This window comes from Phaethon aethereus (genome assembly GCF_964289735.1).
Source record: "Phaethon aethereus genome assembly, chromosome: 4".
NCBI lineage: Eukaryota > Metazoa > Chordata > Aves > Phaethontiformes > Phaethontidae > Phaethon > Phaethon aethereus.
In genome coordinates, this window is record NC_138578.1 from 1348734 (window position 1) to 1366405 (window position 17672).

A 17672-nucleotide genomic window follows, 5' to 3' on the forward strand; every position below is an offset into this window, starting at 1 on the left:
AGTACTTTGGATTTAAGGCACTGAGATGTACTTGGTGGGAATGGCGTATGGCTGTTTTATTAGAAGTGGGAAATCATTGGTGGTTATGGCTCAGTAGAAAGTAGTTAAAATATGCTGTAGTTAGCCCTCAGCTTGAGTGTGTGAGCCTGGCAAACTAAGGCCGTGTTGCTGTGTTTACCATTTACTCTTTCTTAGTGGCCCTAGTGGATATAATTATTTTTTTAACCTTTTGTTTAGATTGATCTCTTCGGAATAAATGAAGAAAGTGACTATGAAAGCACAGCATCTACCTTCTGTTTCCGTCAATGAGGAGAAGTTCATAACAAGGTAAATAATTAAAAAACAAAATAATTACTTTGCTGCTTCCTTTCAAGTTACTCCATATTTATTCATTAACAGGGGATCCTGTAGAGACCCGAGCCTGTAGCAGCAGCTGCTGCGATTCCTACCACTTGCTTTCTGTGTAGTGTCTACAGAGCTAAGTTGCCCTTTATATGGATTTCAAAGAACAGAGCATTAAACCTTTTGCTCTGTGGATTTTCTTCATGAGGTAGAAGAGCACTCTTAGAGTATACTGGAATAAAATTTCAAATCAGGGAAGACCACCTTCCTGTCTTGGAAGTCTACTGAAACGGAACATGAGTTCCAGTGTCAACCTGAGCTCTGCTTCTTTGAGGCGTGGGGTTTGGTCTGTACTCTGAGGTGGCAGGGTTTGTTTGCAGAAACACCTGTGGGGCTGCCGGCTCTGTTCCGTGGCGAGTGGAAGTGGTTCTTTACTTGCACTCAAACTGTATTTGGTGGGATGCTTTTCCACCCTTAAATCTGGCTGGCAGGAATTTTTGCCAAGTCTGCCATAAACCCTGAGCCTCCTGGCGTATACGTCCACCCCCTTTTTAGGGGGTAAATATTTCCCATGTTGACCAGAGCACAGGAGCTGGAAGAAGGGGCTTTCTTCTCACTTCATTTCCATCCCTCTTGATCTTCCTGTGGGAAGAAGCTAACTGTCAATGCACCCAGGGATGGGGCCTGCGGTAGCGCTTCTCATGCCGCAATAGGTATTTGGGTCTGAATGCTGACGCTTTCATACGCGGCATGAGCCGTGCTATTGATTTCTCCACTTTGTAAGGAAAGGTGCCAGAGCTTTGCCCAAAGCACACAGGCAATAAAGGCATCCTTCTCCTAAAGAGTTGTTCTTTTTATACTGCTACTCATTTGGGACATAGTGCTTTTGTGTCAGAGGTAATTAATCTGCGTGAACTTTCATTTACTTGGCGTACAAAAGCATTTGGAAACGTACCAGATGAACCAATGCCCCTGGGTTTTTACTCCTCTGTATATTTGCCTGTTCAGATGGTGAAATATAGATCCTGGTTGAGACCCTTCTGCATTACAGTCACGGTTTAAAGTACTGTTGGAGTTCATTTGCCTTGAGGAAAAAAAAAAAACAACAACAACATTTAAAGACCCATTAGGACATTATGTATGCACTCCAGCTTGCTTTCAATACAATTTCTAGAATATCATCCATTGTCTCTACGTTGAACCTGCTGTTACGTTCCTCCTATTTCAGTTGTATCCTGCAGATCTTGCGGACTTGGCAAGCGTGTCGTTGGGATTTGCACAATGGTCGGATCAAAAGGCTGACCAAAGCACGTGGTATTATTTGCCTGGCTGAACTATTGCATCCTTAAGTATAACTGCCATAAATATCCATGGGTAAAAGTGTAAGGCTTCGGGGAGAAGAGGACACAGGTGAATTGTCCTGGGTTAGCGTTTTGAGTGAACGCAGTCTGGCTCTGTTGTGGTTTACCACGAGGACACTTGGCCTTACAGCTCCCTTGTATCCCGCCTTCATTACTGAAGAAGGTGGTGAATCTGCAGTAAATGCTACTTTTTTGAGGGTTTGTCTCTAAGTTGTGCTACCAGTTCCTTAGCTTTGGCTTCCACTAATGGCTGCATTTGGCTGTGGTCACAAAGCCGTGCTGTGAGGAACAGTGTTGCAACACAGCAGAGCTGCTGATTATCTGACCGCTTGCCTCTTGGTTAGTGCAGTCTTTGAGCCTTCCTAGTGAAGATGTTACATCAAGACTCATTTGAGAATTAGTAGTGCATATGTTACTCCTTTCTGGGGCTAAAAGACGAAAGATTTTCTTTTCTAATATCTCTGCATTACACCAGGACCAACAAGTCAGTGAGAGCTGCTGTTAAGTATCTCCCGCGGGGCTTTTCTAATGGCTTGCGTGGTTCGTCACCGTTGGTTGCACTAATGCGAGGCTGAAACCTGAAAGATTTAACTGTGCAAAATTCTGTGGAAGTTAAGGGGGAGTTTTTCTAGACAAGGCAAGAAACTAAATGAGAATCTTCAGAGATTGCGCTGAGAAATGGAACTTGCCTCAGAGATAAACTCTACCACATCGTGTAGTGCTTTTAGCCAACCGTTTCTTTTGTCTTTGCATGAGCCTCAGAGTGTGACCCAAGTCCTTACATATTCCTAGTCTTCGGGGAAGTGATCTCCCAGCCCTGGAAAAGCCTACAAAATAACAGCTGTCAATAAAATGATTGCCCAAGGTATTAGGCTACAAAGGATAACAAGGTGTGTGTTTGAAGCACCTCGCAAGCAGGATCGGCAGGTCTATCGCAACATCTGCAGAGCAAAACTGCGTGTCTCCTACTTAGGCGTTAATCTTAAACTGCATCTGGATTTTGCCTGCGTATGAGGCCGAGACGTGCTTAATCTTGCTTACCTTTAGCCAGTATGATAAAAATTTTGCTTGTATCTGATTCATATCTAAGTCTATTAAAACTTTCCCTTTCAGTGAGATGACCTGAACACAATCCCTCATAGCTGACGAGACACAAAGAACCTGCAATCAGCTATTCCAACACGAGGAACAGAAAGGCTTTCACCATCTCTATTACGAGGGTTTTAGATCAAAGCGAGTAGAAGTAAATGTACAAAATGCTGGTTGGACGCCCAGCACTTTGTTGATCAAGCCACTTCAAAATATTTTTGGGGGAGTTGCGCTAAGTTAACTAAGTAAATAATTAACATCTGCAGCGTTAGAAGGGAATGCAGTTAACATTGAGTTTAGTGGTGCAGCCCTTGTCCTAATGTTACCTGCTGAGTAAAAAAAAGCCATCTTTTCCCTTTTCTCACCATGCAAGAAGGCTCACCAAGCAACCGGGCACTGCCAAGTTCGGTTCATTAAGCGGAGCAAGGGAGGGACCAGGTATGCCAGGTAAAGCTTTTTCCTCGCAGGCGCCGTGTGCCCCTCCGTCCCAAACGGAACATATACACATTAACTGGCTTCCCTGCTCCCCCGCCTTCCTTCTCCAGTGTGTCAGCAGCCAAGCCTGGGGCAAGGCCGCGTTCCCGCGGACCGGTCTTAATGTTGGGCTCTGGGGCAGCAGTGTCCATCAGTCCGCTCTGCTTCGATGCTCAGTCAGATGCCTGCCTGCCTCGCCCTGAACAAAGAAGCAGCTGCTGCAGGTGCAGGGGCTTTATCCTATGCAGGGGCTCAGATCATGATATAGTTCTGTTTGGCGTTTTTCAGAGATACCGTGTTGTCCGTGTGCTTTGGATAACGTGTGAATGGTAAGAGGTGACTGAGAAACACAGTCCTGCGTAAGGCACCTGCTTTGAGCTCTTGGAGAGACCTTAGATGGGGAGGCCGATGGTAGAAGAGGAGCGCGTGTGTCATAAGTCACAGAAGAGGGTCTACGCTTGCTGGAGTAAGACTGTGAGAGTCCCAGGAGAAGATGCTTTTTTTTGTCTAATTGATGCTCTTAAAATCATATGTAGCACTTTCCAACCAAAATTATCTGTATTTCTTTGCGTGATCCATCCTTCTCCTATTCTCTTTCTCTGATATCTTAGAGTTTCCTAGTATCTTGGGTGAGATTCCCCGAGCGACGGTTGACTTTTTTATTTAAGTTTACGTCATCAACTGTGCAGCCGTTTGAACAGTCAATGTGAGTAAGTAGAGTCACAATCTGGTCAGAGAAAGAGGCTGAGAAATAATGTTTATTTCACCCCTAAAAATGTCCTTCTGAACTGCTTTGCAGTGATGGACAAGCTGATCCCTTTCCTAGGGGAGAGATCATTCTTAGGTTTCTCATCTCTGATAAGGGCGCCATTGTCACCATTGAGAACGTCCTCGCGTTCTGGGGGGACGTGGGTGTGTTGTGACTGCAACAGCAAAACAACTGTTACAAAGTTTGCTGAAACTATTCATGCCAGTGTTTCCGGTGCCCTAAGGCTGTACTGTGAAGTTCCTCGCTCAACCTATCTTTCACGGAAGGTGGGGTGTAATACTTTGCATATAGTCTGCACCTCCGACGTTCGTTCTTTGATGTTCTTGGTGAACTCGGACTGCTGAAATATTAAAATGTAATTTCTACTGTGTGTCATTCCCAGGTGTGAGTTGTTTCTCAGTGACGGTGCTAGAAGTCGGTTATTGGTTTGGGTTTTGGGGTGGGTTGTGGGTTTTTTTGGTTTGGGGTTTTTTCTTACTTAAGATTAGTGTAGGAGTTGTAATAGTACTTCTGACGATACATGGGTCTTGAATACTTTCAGTAGGTCTATGTGGAACTTACTGTGAGAAGAGTTTGCAAATGCTGTCTGTTTTGCCTATGGTTCAGCTGTTATAATATTGCACACTGGAGAAAAACATGGAAATAATAGCAACTATTTTCAAACAAACATGGTGTCCTCACTTGTCAGTGCAAGGCAGCACATTAAACCATCTTGATGGTTAGTCATCTCAGTTGGTGCTTCAAGATTGTCTGTGAGGAAGAATTCATAGGCTTCCATGAACTTGTTTACCACGCTTAATTATCTCTGCTGGTGGAATTTATTTATCTTGTAATTCAGGAAAGCAATCTTTGCTGTTTATTTGCTGTGAGGAAGAGAGTTTTGTTCTTGATGGTTCTGAATTACACTTCGTTCTGTGGTTTTTTTCGGTCCTCCTTAGCCTGAGCTGCAGCTTGCTTTTTGTGTTCATGGTACGTGCGACTTACCAGTCCCCTGCTCTTCTTTGGACTCTGTCAACTTGGCGCATATCCTTCTTCAAAAGTAGTGTTAAGGAGGCAGAGGACTTGGATCCAAGGCAGCCTTGAGCTGGAATTCGAGCAGCTTTGCTCTGAAGAGGATATTCCCATGGGTATCTCCTTGTACGGTGGTTACTTCTTATACGCCAAGAGCCCGTGTTTGTGCAACGTGGCATTTATTGCTTCTTACTATGTGAACTTATGTAGCTTACAAGGGCTATATGGGCACATCAGCCACGTGGGCTGTCGACAGCGTGGCCGCTGTTAGCTCAGAAGGGAGCGGCGTTCGCACCGGCTGTCGGCGGAGAGCCGGCACTGCCCTGCGCTCTGACTTCAACCCACCTGGCATGCTGCAGCAGTGCTGGCAGCGCACCCACAGGCTGCTGAGTGGCCCAGTCTCTGCTGAAATTTCCCACGAGGTTTGGAAATCACGCACTTAAAATCCGGTAGATGAAGTTCGTTCTTGGCAGACAAAGTTGCCAAAGGGAGGAGGAGGGGGCCGTGGCCTAGAAACTGGGATGTGCGGTAGCTCTGAATTGGATATTTTGAAACGCCATTAAATATGAAACATTTTCAGAGTCCCTCTGGTCTTGCAATGTTGTGAGTTTATCAAGGAAGGAGGCAGGCATGGTTATCTCTGATGCTGCTTCCTAAATTCTAAGTTTGAAACATCCCTAGCACCAGTGTGCCTCACGTTGCCTTTCTGCCTCAGTGCAGCGTTTTCACAGCAGAATGTTATGCTGCTTTTTTAATTGCGTCATGAATTTCTGTTTGAAATCTGGGGGGCAGGCTTATAATCCTTGCTTGTTAGCAGAGGTTCTATTTATTTCCATCCTTTCTCCTCCAAGCAAAGACTTAGTGCAAAGCTGTTACGTTCAAGCAGAAGGAAACCTAAACGTACTGTAGGTATTTTGAAATAAGAAGAGTATCTGGAAAAACGTAAAAACCTGATGGAAACCATGATGTGGGGAAAACAAATTGCAACCTAACTAAAATAATCTGCTTCATAGGTGTGTGGGAGTGTTGTTCCTGATTCCACCTCATGACTATAACAGAAGTCCAAAGTACAAGTTATTCTGGAGCAGTGTAATTAACGTCACATCAGACTGGGACTAATTAATTTCCTCTGCATGTCAGGTCTTCTAAAGAATCAACTTATAAGCAACGCAGTATCCTGACAACATTGTACTCCTGGAAAATGATGTATTAATCATTAACAAACCTGTATAAAGATGCAGTGGGTAACACAGGTACAGGGTGTTACCCTGCTACTTGCACCTGGATTTTACAGTGATAGACGTGTTTAAAAGTTACTCTTTTCATTTTGATCTTTTATTCCAGAGAGCAGCTGAGTTGTCTTCTGAGGACTTATAACTCCTACTATTCTGATCAAGAAAATCTGCAACTGTCACATAATCAGGTAAGGATCTGTGTGAAAATCATTTAAAAAGCACAATGTAATGGCAAGAAAAGCATTATCGGGCGCCGATGTTTAATGTGGCTAGACTGAACCGTGTAGGATACCTGTTCTGTGTTAGTATGTTAGATGGAATGTAGCACGGTAATAAAATTGCCACGGCAAGTTCTGGAGTCGAACACTGTGAGGGAAGAGAGCCCAAACAGGCGCCTTCAGACTAGTGGGAGTTGCAGATTTTCAACGATGTGATCTCCTTGCCATCCCATTCCCTAGCGCATCGCAGGAAATTGTTCTTTGGGTTGGTCCCTCAAGTCTTATATCTGTAGCAGGGAGGGAGTAGTACTGCCCATATTTCTGTGGGGTGCAGTTCCCCCCGCCCTTCCGGCTTGAACCCCCAGTGTGTAACGGCAGCAGCACTGTCACTCCGGTGTAGGAGAGACTACCGCGCTCTCCTCAAGGGTCAGCCTACGGAGAAACTGCTCGTAAGTGTAGCCCCAGTAACATGTCCCCTGTGGAGACCAGAAGGACCTGTGGAGCTGAAGGACGATGAAAACATGAATGGTGTCTCTCACGCACAAAGCCCTTGTTTAGCAGTCTGAATTTCTTTCTCTTGACAAGCTGCATTTCTGTTGTTGTGCTGATATCAAGACCCGCAAGGACATTAGAGAAAATCTGGGCAAAAATAGTCTGAAGACGGGCAGCCCTCACTTCTGTCCCATCTCTTTCTGCAGTGGCAGAGTTCGCTGTCAGCAGCAACGGGGACTGATAACATGTTTTGGACTGGTTCAGTGCCCTGCGCCAACAAGGACGATTTCATTAACTGCTGCTTCCTCCTTTACCGGCAGTTATTCCTCCTGTTTACCACCTTCTTAGCACCCTAGTTTCAGAAGACCTAGTCATCCAAGTACAACAAATAGCATTTGACTTGTACTTGTGTGGAATAATGGACCTGTTGGTTGGAAAACCTCCTGGTCGGAGTCAAATGAATGCTGACACAAGATCCGGTCAGCTGCAGCTTCAGCTAGCTGTACCTTAAGTATGGAGATTACACAGCCTGTGTAGGTGACCTGTTCCAGGGCTCTGTTGGCCTCAGCGATTTCATCGCGCTCCTCTTACTTTGAAGGGAAATGGGTTATTGTTGTTTGATTATTATTACTCTGTTGTTATGCAGTGCTCCTTATTCTTTTTAATTTTTTTTTTTTTTTTTTTTTAGCAAGAAGGAAGCAAACCATTTATTGAAGGCATCTTGTCAATATTTTGGGGAGTCCGACATCCTATCCGATTAAAAATTCAGGATGAGAAGCAGATCCCCTCTTTCGTAACCCTGAAGTCAGCAGAGAGTGTGGGTTTGTTCCCTAGTAAAAGGTAATGTATTAACTTCTGTAAGAAGGAGGCGGGGTAGTATTTCAAGAGAGCTCGTGTAGGTTGCTTCAGTGCATGCGGCTGGCTGTATATCCCAGATTCCCAAAGGCTGTGGTGGTCGCTTGCGCAGCAGTACTCTGTAACTGGTCTGGTCTTTCAACACGTTCCACTGGGCGGAAAGATATATCTTGGTAGCATCGTGTCGGGGCACTTTGTACAGCATGAAGCAGAAAGCTGGTAGGTTAGTGCTAAGCGACTGGCTGTGGCAGGTTACCTTCCTGGGTACCTGAGCTGTGACACCGTTGCTTCTGTGGGCAAAGTTCAAGCCGGGGAATGAGTGCTGGCTTTGTCCATGCAAAATCTTATGTTAAAACCCTGTAGAAATACACACAGGTCAGCCTCTGCCGGGGACACCTCACATCTGAGCGTGTTGTGGTGATCTGACTCCTGCTAGTCTTGCCATATCTGTAAAAAATGATGTAGGTTCTTGGAGTATTTCGTCTTTCTGTTTTGAATGCTATTTCTGAAGCCTTGGTTGGTCAACTTTGAATTGTATCTGATGAGATGAACCTGAGTCATGTGTTAAATGGAGGCTGAGCCAATGTTTCCCCTGAATGACTCCCGGATAAATTCTGTATTTCAGAGCTAGTTTTCTTAGTTATCTGCTGTCTTCGATTGCATGGGGTACATGTTTGAACTGCGGGTTTAATGCTACCGTCATGGCAGCTGTGAAGTTCCAGTAAAGACAGGGTCAGTCTTCCTCCCTGTCTCTTGGTGTTGAAATCAAGGGATGTAACCTGCCAGGAGTAACCAGTGAGGAGCCTGAGGCAAATCTGGTTTTTGTTTTACCTTCACCAGCTCTTACTGGTATGGGGTGCATGTGGTCTGTAGCATAGGGTCCAGACTGGCTGTTAGTTATTCTTTGCCTTTCATTTCTTAAAGAACTTATTACTGGTGGAGATCTGAATCTTAAGGTAAATATTAATTCATGATCACAGAAATGTGAAGCTGCCCTGACATGCTTTAAGGTATGCAGAGCAGCTTGACTGTTTGATCTTAAATGAACTTTTTAAATGCATGGAACACAACTGAGATCTTCATTTGGCATGTTCACTGGAGTTAGCTGAATATTGTTTTGAATATGTATAGGAAATGAATTTTTAATATTTTCCTACAAATTGGTTTATTCTCAGTCAGAGCGTTAAGTGGCCAAAGACTTTCTGCTAGAGAGTTTCTGCAATGAATTATGGAAATACTGGCATAAAGGAAGCTGGATTTTTAAAAAAGGCTGGATTGCATTTCCTGCTCTGGTACAGAACTGGTTTGGATACCACGAGGGGCTAGTATGGTAATTTTATCTTTCATGTCCCCGTCTGTATGACAGACATGATGCGCCCTGTGACTAAACCGCGGTGTGTGTTCTCTGCATTCCTGCCTGGCATCCTACATGGGATTAATCCAGGGCATCGCTAAAAAATGGATTAAGAATTACTGTGAATTGTTTAAGGGATGTCATGGTCAATGTTCAACAGACTCTGAATAGGCTTGTGTTACCTTTGGGATCCCTAGTCATACGGCATTTTACTGACTGATTTCATTGACATAAACTAAAATTCCTGGCTTCGTACAGCACATTGAAGTCTGTAGTTGTGTTCCATGAAGTTTTGAATGGGGATAGAAATGTATTATGTGAAGCCTGGCTACAGGATAAATTGAAATCAATGGGTTAATGAGGAGTAATCAACTATGAATGTATGTTTGGTGTTTCAGGGGAATGACACGCTGGGGAGAATTTGATGATCTACATCATATTAGCGGGGAGACATTGAAATCTACTGAAGAAAAGCCAGACCTGGAGCAAAGTTAGTGTCGGTGCTCTTAGGTTCACCAAAATTTTTTTGTGCTGTGGCTGTGCAAAAATACTTGGACACATTAAGTCTTCCCTACCAGTAAAGAGAAGTCTTTTTCTGTCGCTGTTTAACATGTACTATGTGCCAGTGAAACACTGCCCTATGACTGGCTAGTGAAAGCATTGCTGTGCAGATAACATTTCAACCGGCTAGAGCTAACGGGCTGTGCTTTCAGTAAAGAAATCATGCCCAAGAAGCGAAGAAAACAGCAAACTGTGGCCACTGCAGACAGCCTATTGCTCTGCGTCGTACGCCTGTGCCCTGCTCCTCTCCCACGCCTGCCCCCACGAAAAACCATAATTTAAAATAAAAAAATCTCTCCACCTAGAGGCTTTTTCCTGTGGGGGTGCCGGCAAGGAGGCAGAGCAGCCGTGCGATGTGCTGATGCGGTTTTGTTTCGTCCAGGTTATTCACCTTACGAAAGCCACACTCTGAAGTCCAAGAGCGAGCAGGAACATGATTGCGCTACCCTGCCCAGGGCCGTCGGCAATGCTGCGGCTGTGCGAAAGAGGACCAAGCTCCCCATGATAGCGAGGACAGAAGTAGAAACTCACAGGTTCTCAATTAACGGCCACTTCTACAACTACGAGGTACAAATGTTTACGCTTGTCTTTGATCACCAGAGGTGGGGTACTGGGACAGATGAAGATGCCCAGCAAGCTTCTGGATCTGCCCCTGCACCCCCTTAGCCAAGAGGGGCCCTCCCCACCTGCCCCCCTGTGCGGCCAGGCCAGTGTCTTCGGGCCTCGGGCTCAACCACCGGGGTCCGTTTTCGGGGTCTGCTCCAGCAGGTGGGTTTCAGGTGCGCACAGCCGCCGCACAGCGGGAGTGCGCAAGGCCCCTGCGTGCTCACCTGAGGACACCGCCCGCCCTTTGCTTTATGGCGACAGTGGCGGCGTCCCCGACTGCTTGCTCGGTCCCAGGGCTGTGCCGGTTTTTACCCTTCCGAGTCCCAGCCCTCACGTGCGGCAATCCCTCACGCTCGTGCCCTTCTGCTGCTGTTTTTGTTCCTAGACATCAGTTTTCACTCCAGCTTTTGGATCAGAAACCAAAATCAGAATCAACAGCCAGATGAGAACAAGACAAGTCATAGAACAGTTGCTTCGGAAGTTTAAGGTAACGGTGCGTGCTGGTGGAAGCAAGTGCGGCCGGGTTCTGGAAACGTGCGCTCCAGGGTGTCTCAGCAGCGCGGCCCGAAAGGCCGGGGAGAACCGGGAGGGGATAGCGCGTGGAATAGAGCACAGGGAAAACCACACGGGCCGTTTTTAAGGAATGGCTTGGTTTTATTTGACTGAATCTGGACGGCATTTGAGTCTAGAAAAGGTGTATTGGGTGTTGAGGTGCAGCGAAGCGACAACTACAGAACCGCTCGGCCACCAGCTCCCGCACGGGAGAGGCAACCGCGGCGGCACCGGCAGCTTTGCGGGATGTTTGTTTAACGCACGTGGCCGTGCTTCCCTCTAGTGACGGCAACCGGTGACTGCATTTTGCTCAAAACGAGGGAATTCTCTTTTACCCGAGTGGCTGGGATACGCGTTCTGTTACATCCGGGCACACAGAAAGCTCCAGAAAGTCCGGAGTTAAAACTAGTGCTGGAGATCGGTGCCATGCTGTCTGAAACGCCTTTAACGCCTTTTTTTTTTTTTTTTTTTTTTAATCTTGGAGTTTCTTTGATACCATCTGCCATTAACGTGATTATACCCACTCAGAAATATATTTACCGTTGGCGCTGTATGTTTCTTCAGTATCTGCATTATACGTAGCTTCTGAGTGTACAATTTTTGACAATTCTCTATTTATCTTGTCTAGAGGCTTTGCTATCGCAGAATTACTAACCGTATGAAGCAAGACTTGGTCGTGTAATAGTAAAAGGAGAAGCTGACGTCTATGAATAACAACATAGCAAATGGAGTTACAGAGCGGGTTCTAAAGTCATAGAGAATAAGTGGAGACATAGGCGTTCCAAAGGATGGCTGTTGTCTGAATGTGGTTGTGCAGGCAAGCGGATAGGAAGGGATCACAGGCCTTTACCCTAGCGGTAACACTGTTGGCAAATATGCAAGTCACCTGAAAAAAAAAGGTGTATAGAAGTAGTTAAGGATGCTCCAAGATGCTTACAAGACTGTAAAGATCGAGTGTTGCCTAAGAAGCTACGGTGCCCATTTGGGCAATACGGTAATCTAAACAGTTGTGAGGTGGTGGGCTAAAGGGACAATGAACATGGCAGCATGGCTTTCTATCTTATCCAAATCCAGTATCTTTTAACTCTTCTACCGGCAGGATGCCAGTCTTAGGCTTGGATTTCAATATCTGAGTTGAGAAGCACAGAGACTATCTGCTGGCAGGGAAAAGTTTTTATCAGTCTGAGCAGACTTTTTTGTTTGCGTTCCACAGATTGAAAACAGCCCACATGAATTTGCACTTTACATTATCCATGCATCCGGAGGTAAGTGGGGACCGCTTAACTTGGAGTGACGGGATTCACCACAGGCATCTGCCCTTGCGCAGACAGCGTGGGCTCGGCGTGGCATTTTGGCTTTCCTGGAGACCCCTTAGAGATGTATGGTCCCCCGATGGAGAGGAAAACCTGAGTAACGGTCTTCTGGGTGCTTTCAGTGTGCTGCCTGGTTAGTGGTTAGTTCCGCTAATCAGGCCTTCGTTTTTCCCATATCTAAAGGCTGTGTTTAAGATGCTTTTCTGCTGGAACTGCTGTTCTGCACGGCCGTAGGGCAACCGTGGGGTGCCAGGCTGTCGCTGGTAGTGTTAGGGGATGTTTTAATTGACGGTTTTGGATGGCAGTCCTGGATCGCGGGTGCCTAGTTCAAGTACTCATTTTTCAGTGTTGAAATGTTTACTTCCACAACACAGCCTACTCTACAACTTGAGGAAAAAGGAAATTGTACCTTTATTAAAAGGCACACCTGAAAGAACGGGAGAGCAAACTGATGGATGTGTCCTTAGAATGTCAAAATACGGAAAAGTTGAAATTATGTGTGAAAATTATCAAGTAGGTTTTGGTTTAGGGAGTCATGGTCAAGCTGATGAGCCTGGGATCAGTCTCTTCAATGCTTGCTTGGCTACCTAAATGGCAACTTCTTTGTGTTGCACCCAGCCTACTCCTGCAAATAGGCCGTAGAGACTTGTTAGGGATCTAACAAGGGCACGTCAGTGAAATACAGACTTGTTGTCACAAAAAAAGACTACTGATTGCATAAAGGCACTGTTGTATGTTCTGTGCATCACGACATTCCTTATAAATCCCAGAAAAGAAGCAGCTGAGGAGTGGAGACGTTCCGTTACTGCACAGACTCTTGCAGGGGCCCTCGGAGAAGATTGCCAAGTTTTTTCTCATGGACAGGGACGTGGAAGAGATTAGCAGTGATGTACGTATATCTCCAATTCTAGTAGTTCATCGTATTTTTCGCAGTTAGCACGCTTGCTAATGGGAATTTCTTGTCGTCGTCTTGGTAGGTTGCTCAGTATATTCAATTTCATCTTCCCTTTTTGGAGTCGATTCTGCACAGAATAAATGAGGAGGAAGAGCAGGAGATTCAACAGACAATTGCAAGGTAAACAGAAATAAAATGAGTGGTGTCATTTTGAGTCCAGGAGAGGTGAACGCGTTTATGTCGCAGAAGGCCGTTAGAACGCTTTGCCGGGACTACTGAAGTGAACCTTGGTGGGATTTATAATCCTTTCTATATCCTGCCTACCCAGCTGAGCTGTTGCTGTTAAAGACTCCAGAACAAATACTGACTACATACACGTGGGGGAGATCTTTCCAGAAACTATGGGCCCGCAGGGTCACTTCTGTGTACTTTGTTTTTCTTCTGAGCCTCACACTAGTTCCTCCATCTCTGCTTGCTGCTGTGGGTTTCCTTGGAAAGTATACATGCGGGACGTACTGTGGTACAATCTCGGTAGTGTAGCATTTAAGCTAGATTAGTGGCAAATTGTCAATGTCCCTTTAAAACTTCACTTATGATAAATGGCATGAGTTCTTCTGACGGTAGCTCGAAGTGCACAACAGGTCCAAGTTGGAAACGCACTGGTATTTCTGAATGTACATATGAGTCCTGAGGTCAAAAGCAATGAGAGTCTATACTACTTGTGGATATGTTTATCAAATGATTATCTGATAATCACTTTGAATCAAAGTGGCCAGGAAACGTAAAGAAAAACATAAATAGCAATTGCCTTTTTCTGTCAGAAAAGCTTTCCTGACAACATTTTTCAGCCATTGAATTAGCACGTTAGAATTCGGGTTCCGTTTTTGCAGCATTCTGGGTTGCTTAATTGCATTTTTTCTCTCTCGATCTCAGGTACATGAAAGAGAAGAGTATGATATGCCAGCACCTTCACAGTCGAACTGTTCAAAAAACGGAAACTACCGTTTGATGCGAATGCCCCACGCACTGCCTCTGCCAAAGGAAAGTCAGTACATTTGCTTGAACGTGCCATGGCTGAAGAGCACTTAAAGCACGGGGGTGTCCGAAATGTTCAAGTTTCTCCTGACAATTGTGCAACCGAAACGGAATGCCCTCCTCTACAGCTCTGGAATACAAGTTGGGAACCACCTAAGAACATGCACTAGATGGCCCCAAAGACAGGTTCTGAATCTAGCTTGGAACTTACGATAGGGAAAAAAAATCCTGTGTGAGGCACAAGGCTTTAAAACCTACCAATTTACAAACCATTACCAAAAGTCTAGCATAGAAGAAAAATATTGCAATAACCCATATGTTAATCGTACAAACAATAGCAAAGTTAAGTACGTGGTTTTCCTTCTACTAGAGCAATGTTGAATTATGTTAGGAGGAAGCTTTTCCATAGAGATAAGTGGCAAAAAGTATTTATTGATCTAAGATTGCAGTTAGGCTTTTGACTTAGCTTAAAAACAAAAAACAAAACCAAGGCCAAAAACCAACCAAGCAACCAAAACCAACCAAAACTAAAACCTGTGTGAGACACCTGAAATTCCACGGGCTTCAGACTGGTAGATGCCTAACTTCCTTAAGCTTCAAGCTGCAGTTAGAAAAATATAAATGAAAACCCTCCCAGCTAATAGCTACTCAGCTCTTAAACGTAAGAGAGACTTTATCTCTGAAATAGCTCTTGAGGTGCCCGGTGAGAACTCTTACCATGGTTGCATCTGCTTGATAAGGGCCTGGAAGGCGCCGCGGCATTTTTGGTGGTGGCTGGTGAAACAAACGATTCCGGGTTCCTTCCTGTGGTTTATATTTGAAGGTGGAAATGAGCAGTGTTCAGGGCAAGAGGCTGAACATCACAGCTGTGATCGGGTCGGCTGGCGTCAGTCCCACGGATGCGGTTTTGGGGCAGTCTGGCCCCCGCGCAGCGTACAGTAGCTGGCTGTTGGGTCCCGTCTGGTTTGGTATTGCTGAATATTAAAGCTGACGTAGAGATGTAAATAAAATCCCATTTGTGCACAATTTATTGCCCTCCTCGATTAGTTTCTGTTTTTTACATGGTACCTGTTTTTTCCCTCAGATACCTTTAGCTTATGCAGATAAGGTAAACACTGTGAGAGAGGGAATTGATGTGCAGAAAATGTTGCCTAGAAATCACATGGAATAAATCACATGTGAAACACTTGACGCAGCCTGAGATGATGATATGTGGATGGTAATTTAAAAATGAAAAGCCAGTGTGCTAATTGAAGCTTTTGTGGTTGGGGCAAGGGGTTTATTTTAATGTACAGTCTATTACAATCCATTCCAGGAAAATAATTATGGGCAAGGAAGCGCAGAGGGGAGAATTAAAAATAATTCAGCAGTCAAGAGGCATGGCATTAAATAGGGGTTGCCTTAGAGATGCAAGTGTAACTCCTGTGGAGCAACAGAGGTACACACATGAGCGTCACTGCAGCTTCCCCAGGGACACTTTGAATGTGTTAGCCAAGTTTTAGGAGGTATGAGTCTCCCTCTGAAACATCTCAGGTTATACTGGTGAGGAAAGGTGACACTTCAGTGAAGCCTAAAGTAGACCACAGTCAAGTTCTTACCCAAACTCCAGCAGAAGTTGGCAGCTTCAGCCGTGTCATGGATGGAGGTTCGTGTTCCTCTGAAGCCAGGTACGTTTCAAGCACCAGCCGCTGAAGCACTGTGCGAATGGTGCTCGAGTCGCACTGGGCACAGACCTTGTCGCCTGCGTTTCTGGCTTGGTGCTGCCTAAATTACTGTAAGGAACAAACGGGAACCCGTCTGCAAAGCAGTAGTCAGGTGGCTGATCTTGATGAGTGGGGAGCTATGCTAGTGGGCACACATTAGGGAAGGGCGAGAGCTGCAGGCATCTTGGCCTATGCTGCGGCACCTACTTGTCCTTTGAAGTGGAACAAATTATTAAAGGTTTTTTTTTTTTTATGCAGAATAAGCTCTTTGTCACATGTGCCACTTAGTAGATGCTTGAGTAGTTGTGTGAAGGTGAAGTATGAAAACACTGCAATATGAAATATTTGTAATTCCTTGGTCTGAGATTAAAAGAGAAATGGATGCACAGCCCATGCGGAAACGAGAGAAAGTGTTTTCCAGCCGATTCTCCAATCCCCCGTGTGTGTACAGGCTTCCTAAATTGAGCTGGTTTTGCTACCATCCAATGTTCACTATTTGCATCCATTTCATTTCACTTGTCCTGCTGAATTGGGACTGGAAGATGCTGGAACACAGCACGATTATATCGAGTGTGCTGGGCTTTAAGGGCGAGTGAAATACGGCTGTGACTGAGCTGTGCTGTTAGCTTTTGGTGAACAGTGTGCTGGCTTAAATGAACCGTTTCTGACAGATGCAGCCAGGAACAGGGGAAAAATTTATTCCAAAACATTATTGAATATTCCAGGTAACACAGCAATGAAAAACAGAGGTGAGGGAGGAAATGGGGGTTGGTTTTGAATTCAGAGCCTAAGCCATTAACCATGAAGAAAGGTGTTAGAGCATCTATCTTACCGACAGTTGTACTGCAGAGTTAACCCATGAGAGAAATCAAAAGTCATTACTGGATTTAAAAACAAAAAAGAAAACAAAAAAAAGCTAAAAACCCTAACCACCACCCAAATTCCAGACGACTGATCTTAATCAGAACATAAAATGTTAAGAAAACACAGTGCTAAGGGAATAGCCAGCTAATCATTGTTTTGGTATTGAAAACATCACTGGTGCTTGGATAAAGCCTGTGAAATATTTGTGTCTCTCGCCGCTCCCCACTTTTCCCAGAGAGTCGATCCCGGTGCTTTGTTCCTTTTACTGGGCGCTGAGTGGCTGCTTGTTGTCCTGGGATCAGTTGTCATCAGTGTATGAAGCTTCCCAAGTTCCAACAGCCTTTCTCGTTAAACCAGGCAACCCAATCTATTTTAGCTTTCCTCTTTGTGTTTTGTGGATCATTGACTGTTACTGTTGTTGTCTTTTCAGTGAAATGACTTCAGGCGTCCTCGTACTCCCGCACATTCCTTGCCAGAGACGAGAAAAGTGTAACCGTGATTGCTGCATTACATAGCTTGTTTTTCTGTCTTGCCTGTCATTCTGCTTATACCCCAGGTATGCGAGACTTGAATTGGCAGCATACTGCTGGTGGCTGTAAGTCAGCTGGTGGTTTCTGGTAACTGCGTTGTTATCCGCACAACTCCCTCCGGAGTAGTTTTCCCGTACTGAAATGCTGTGGCTGCTTAATGATATGTATGTCATACGTTAAATTTGTGCTCATAGAACACGGCTGGGTTTTCGTAGGCTGTTTCTCGAATTTGCCAAGACACTTTGGACATTTAAAGTGTTGCAAAGGGACTGGCAACGGTGCGTCTCCATCTCGCTGTCAGCCACAAGGCTAATGAACGTTTTTTCTTCTCGTTATTGATGTCCTTAATGAAAATATTGCCTAGCAGTACATACACGATGGATTCCGATGGGACTCAGTTTGGTCGACCTCTT

At 45.1% G+C, this 17672-nt stretch overlaps 1 protein-coding gene across 1 annotated transcript; it reads left to right on the top strand.

Moving 5' to 3' along the window:
• Positions 1 to 256: 256 nt before the first annotated feature.
• RASSF6 (Ras association domain family member 6) lies at positions 257 to 14136 on the top strand (the record flags this gene model as incomplete). Its single annotated transcript, XM_081999042.1, has 10 exons — positions 257 to 327; positions 6391 to 6469; positions 7680 to 7831; positions 9599 to 9690; positions 10144 to 10328; positions 10753 to 10854; positions 12133 to 12184; positions 13003 to 13121; positions 13210 to 13307; positions 14061 to 14136. The coding sequence occupies 10 exons, from the start codon at positions 257 to 259 to the stop codon at positions 14134 to 14136; spliced, it is 1026 nt and encodes a 341-aa protein (XP_081855168.1).
• Between the last annotated feature and the right edge of the window lie 3536 nt (positions 14137 to 17672).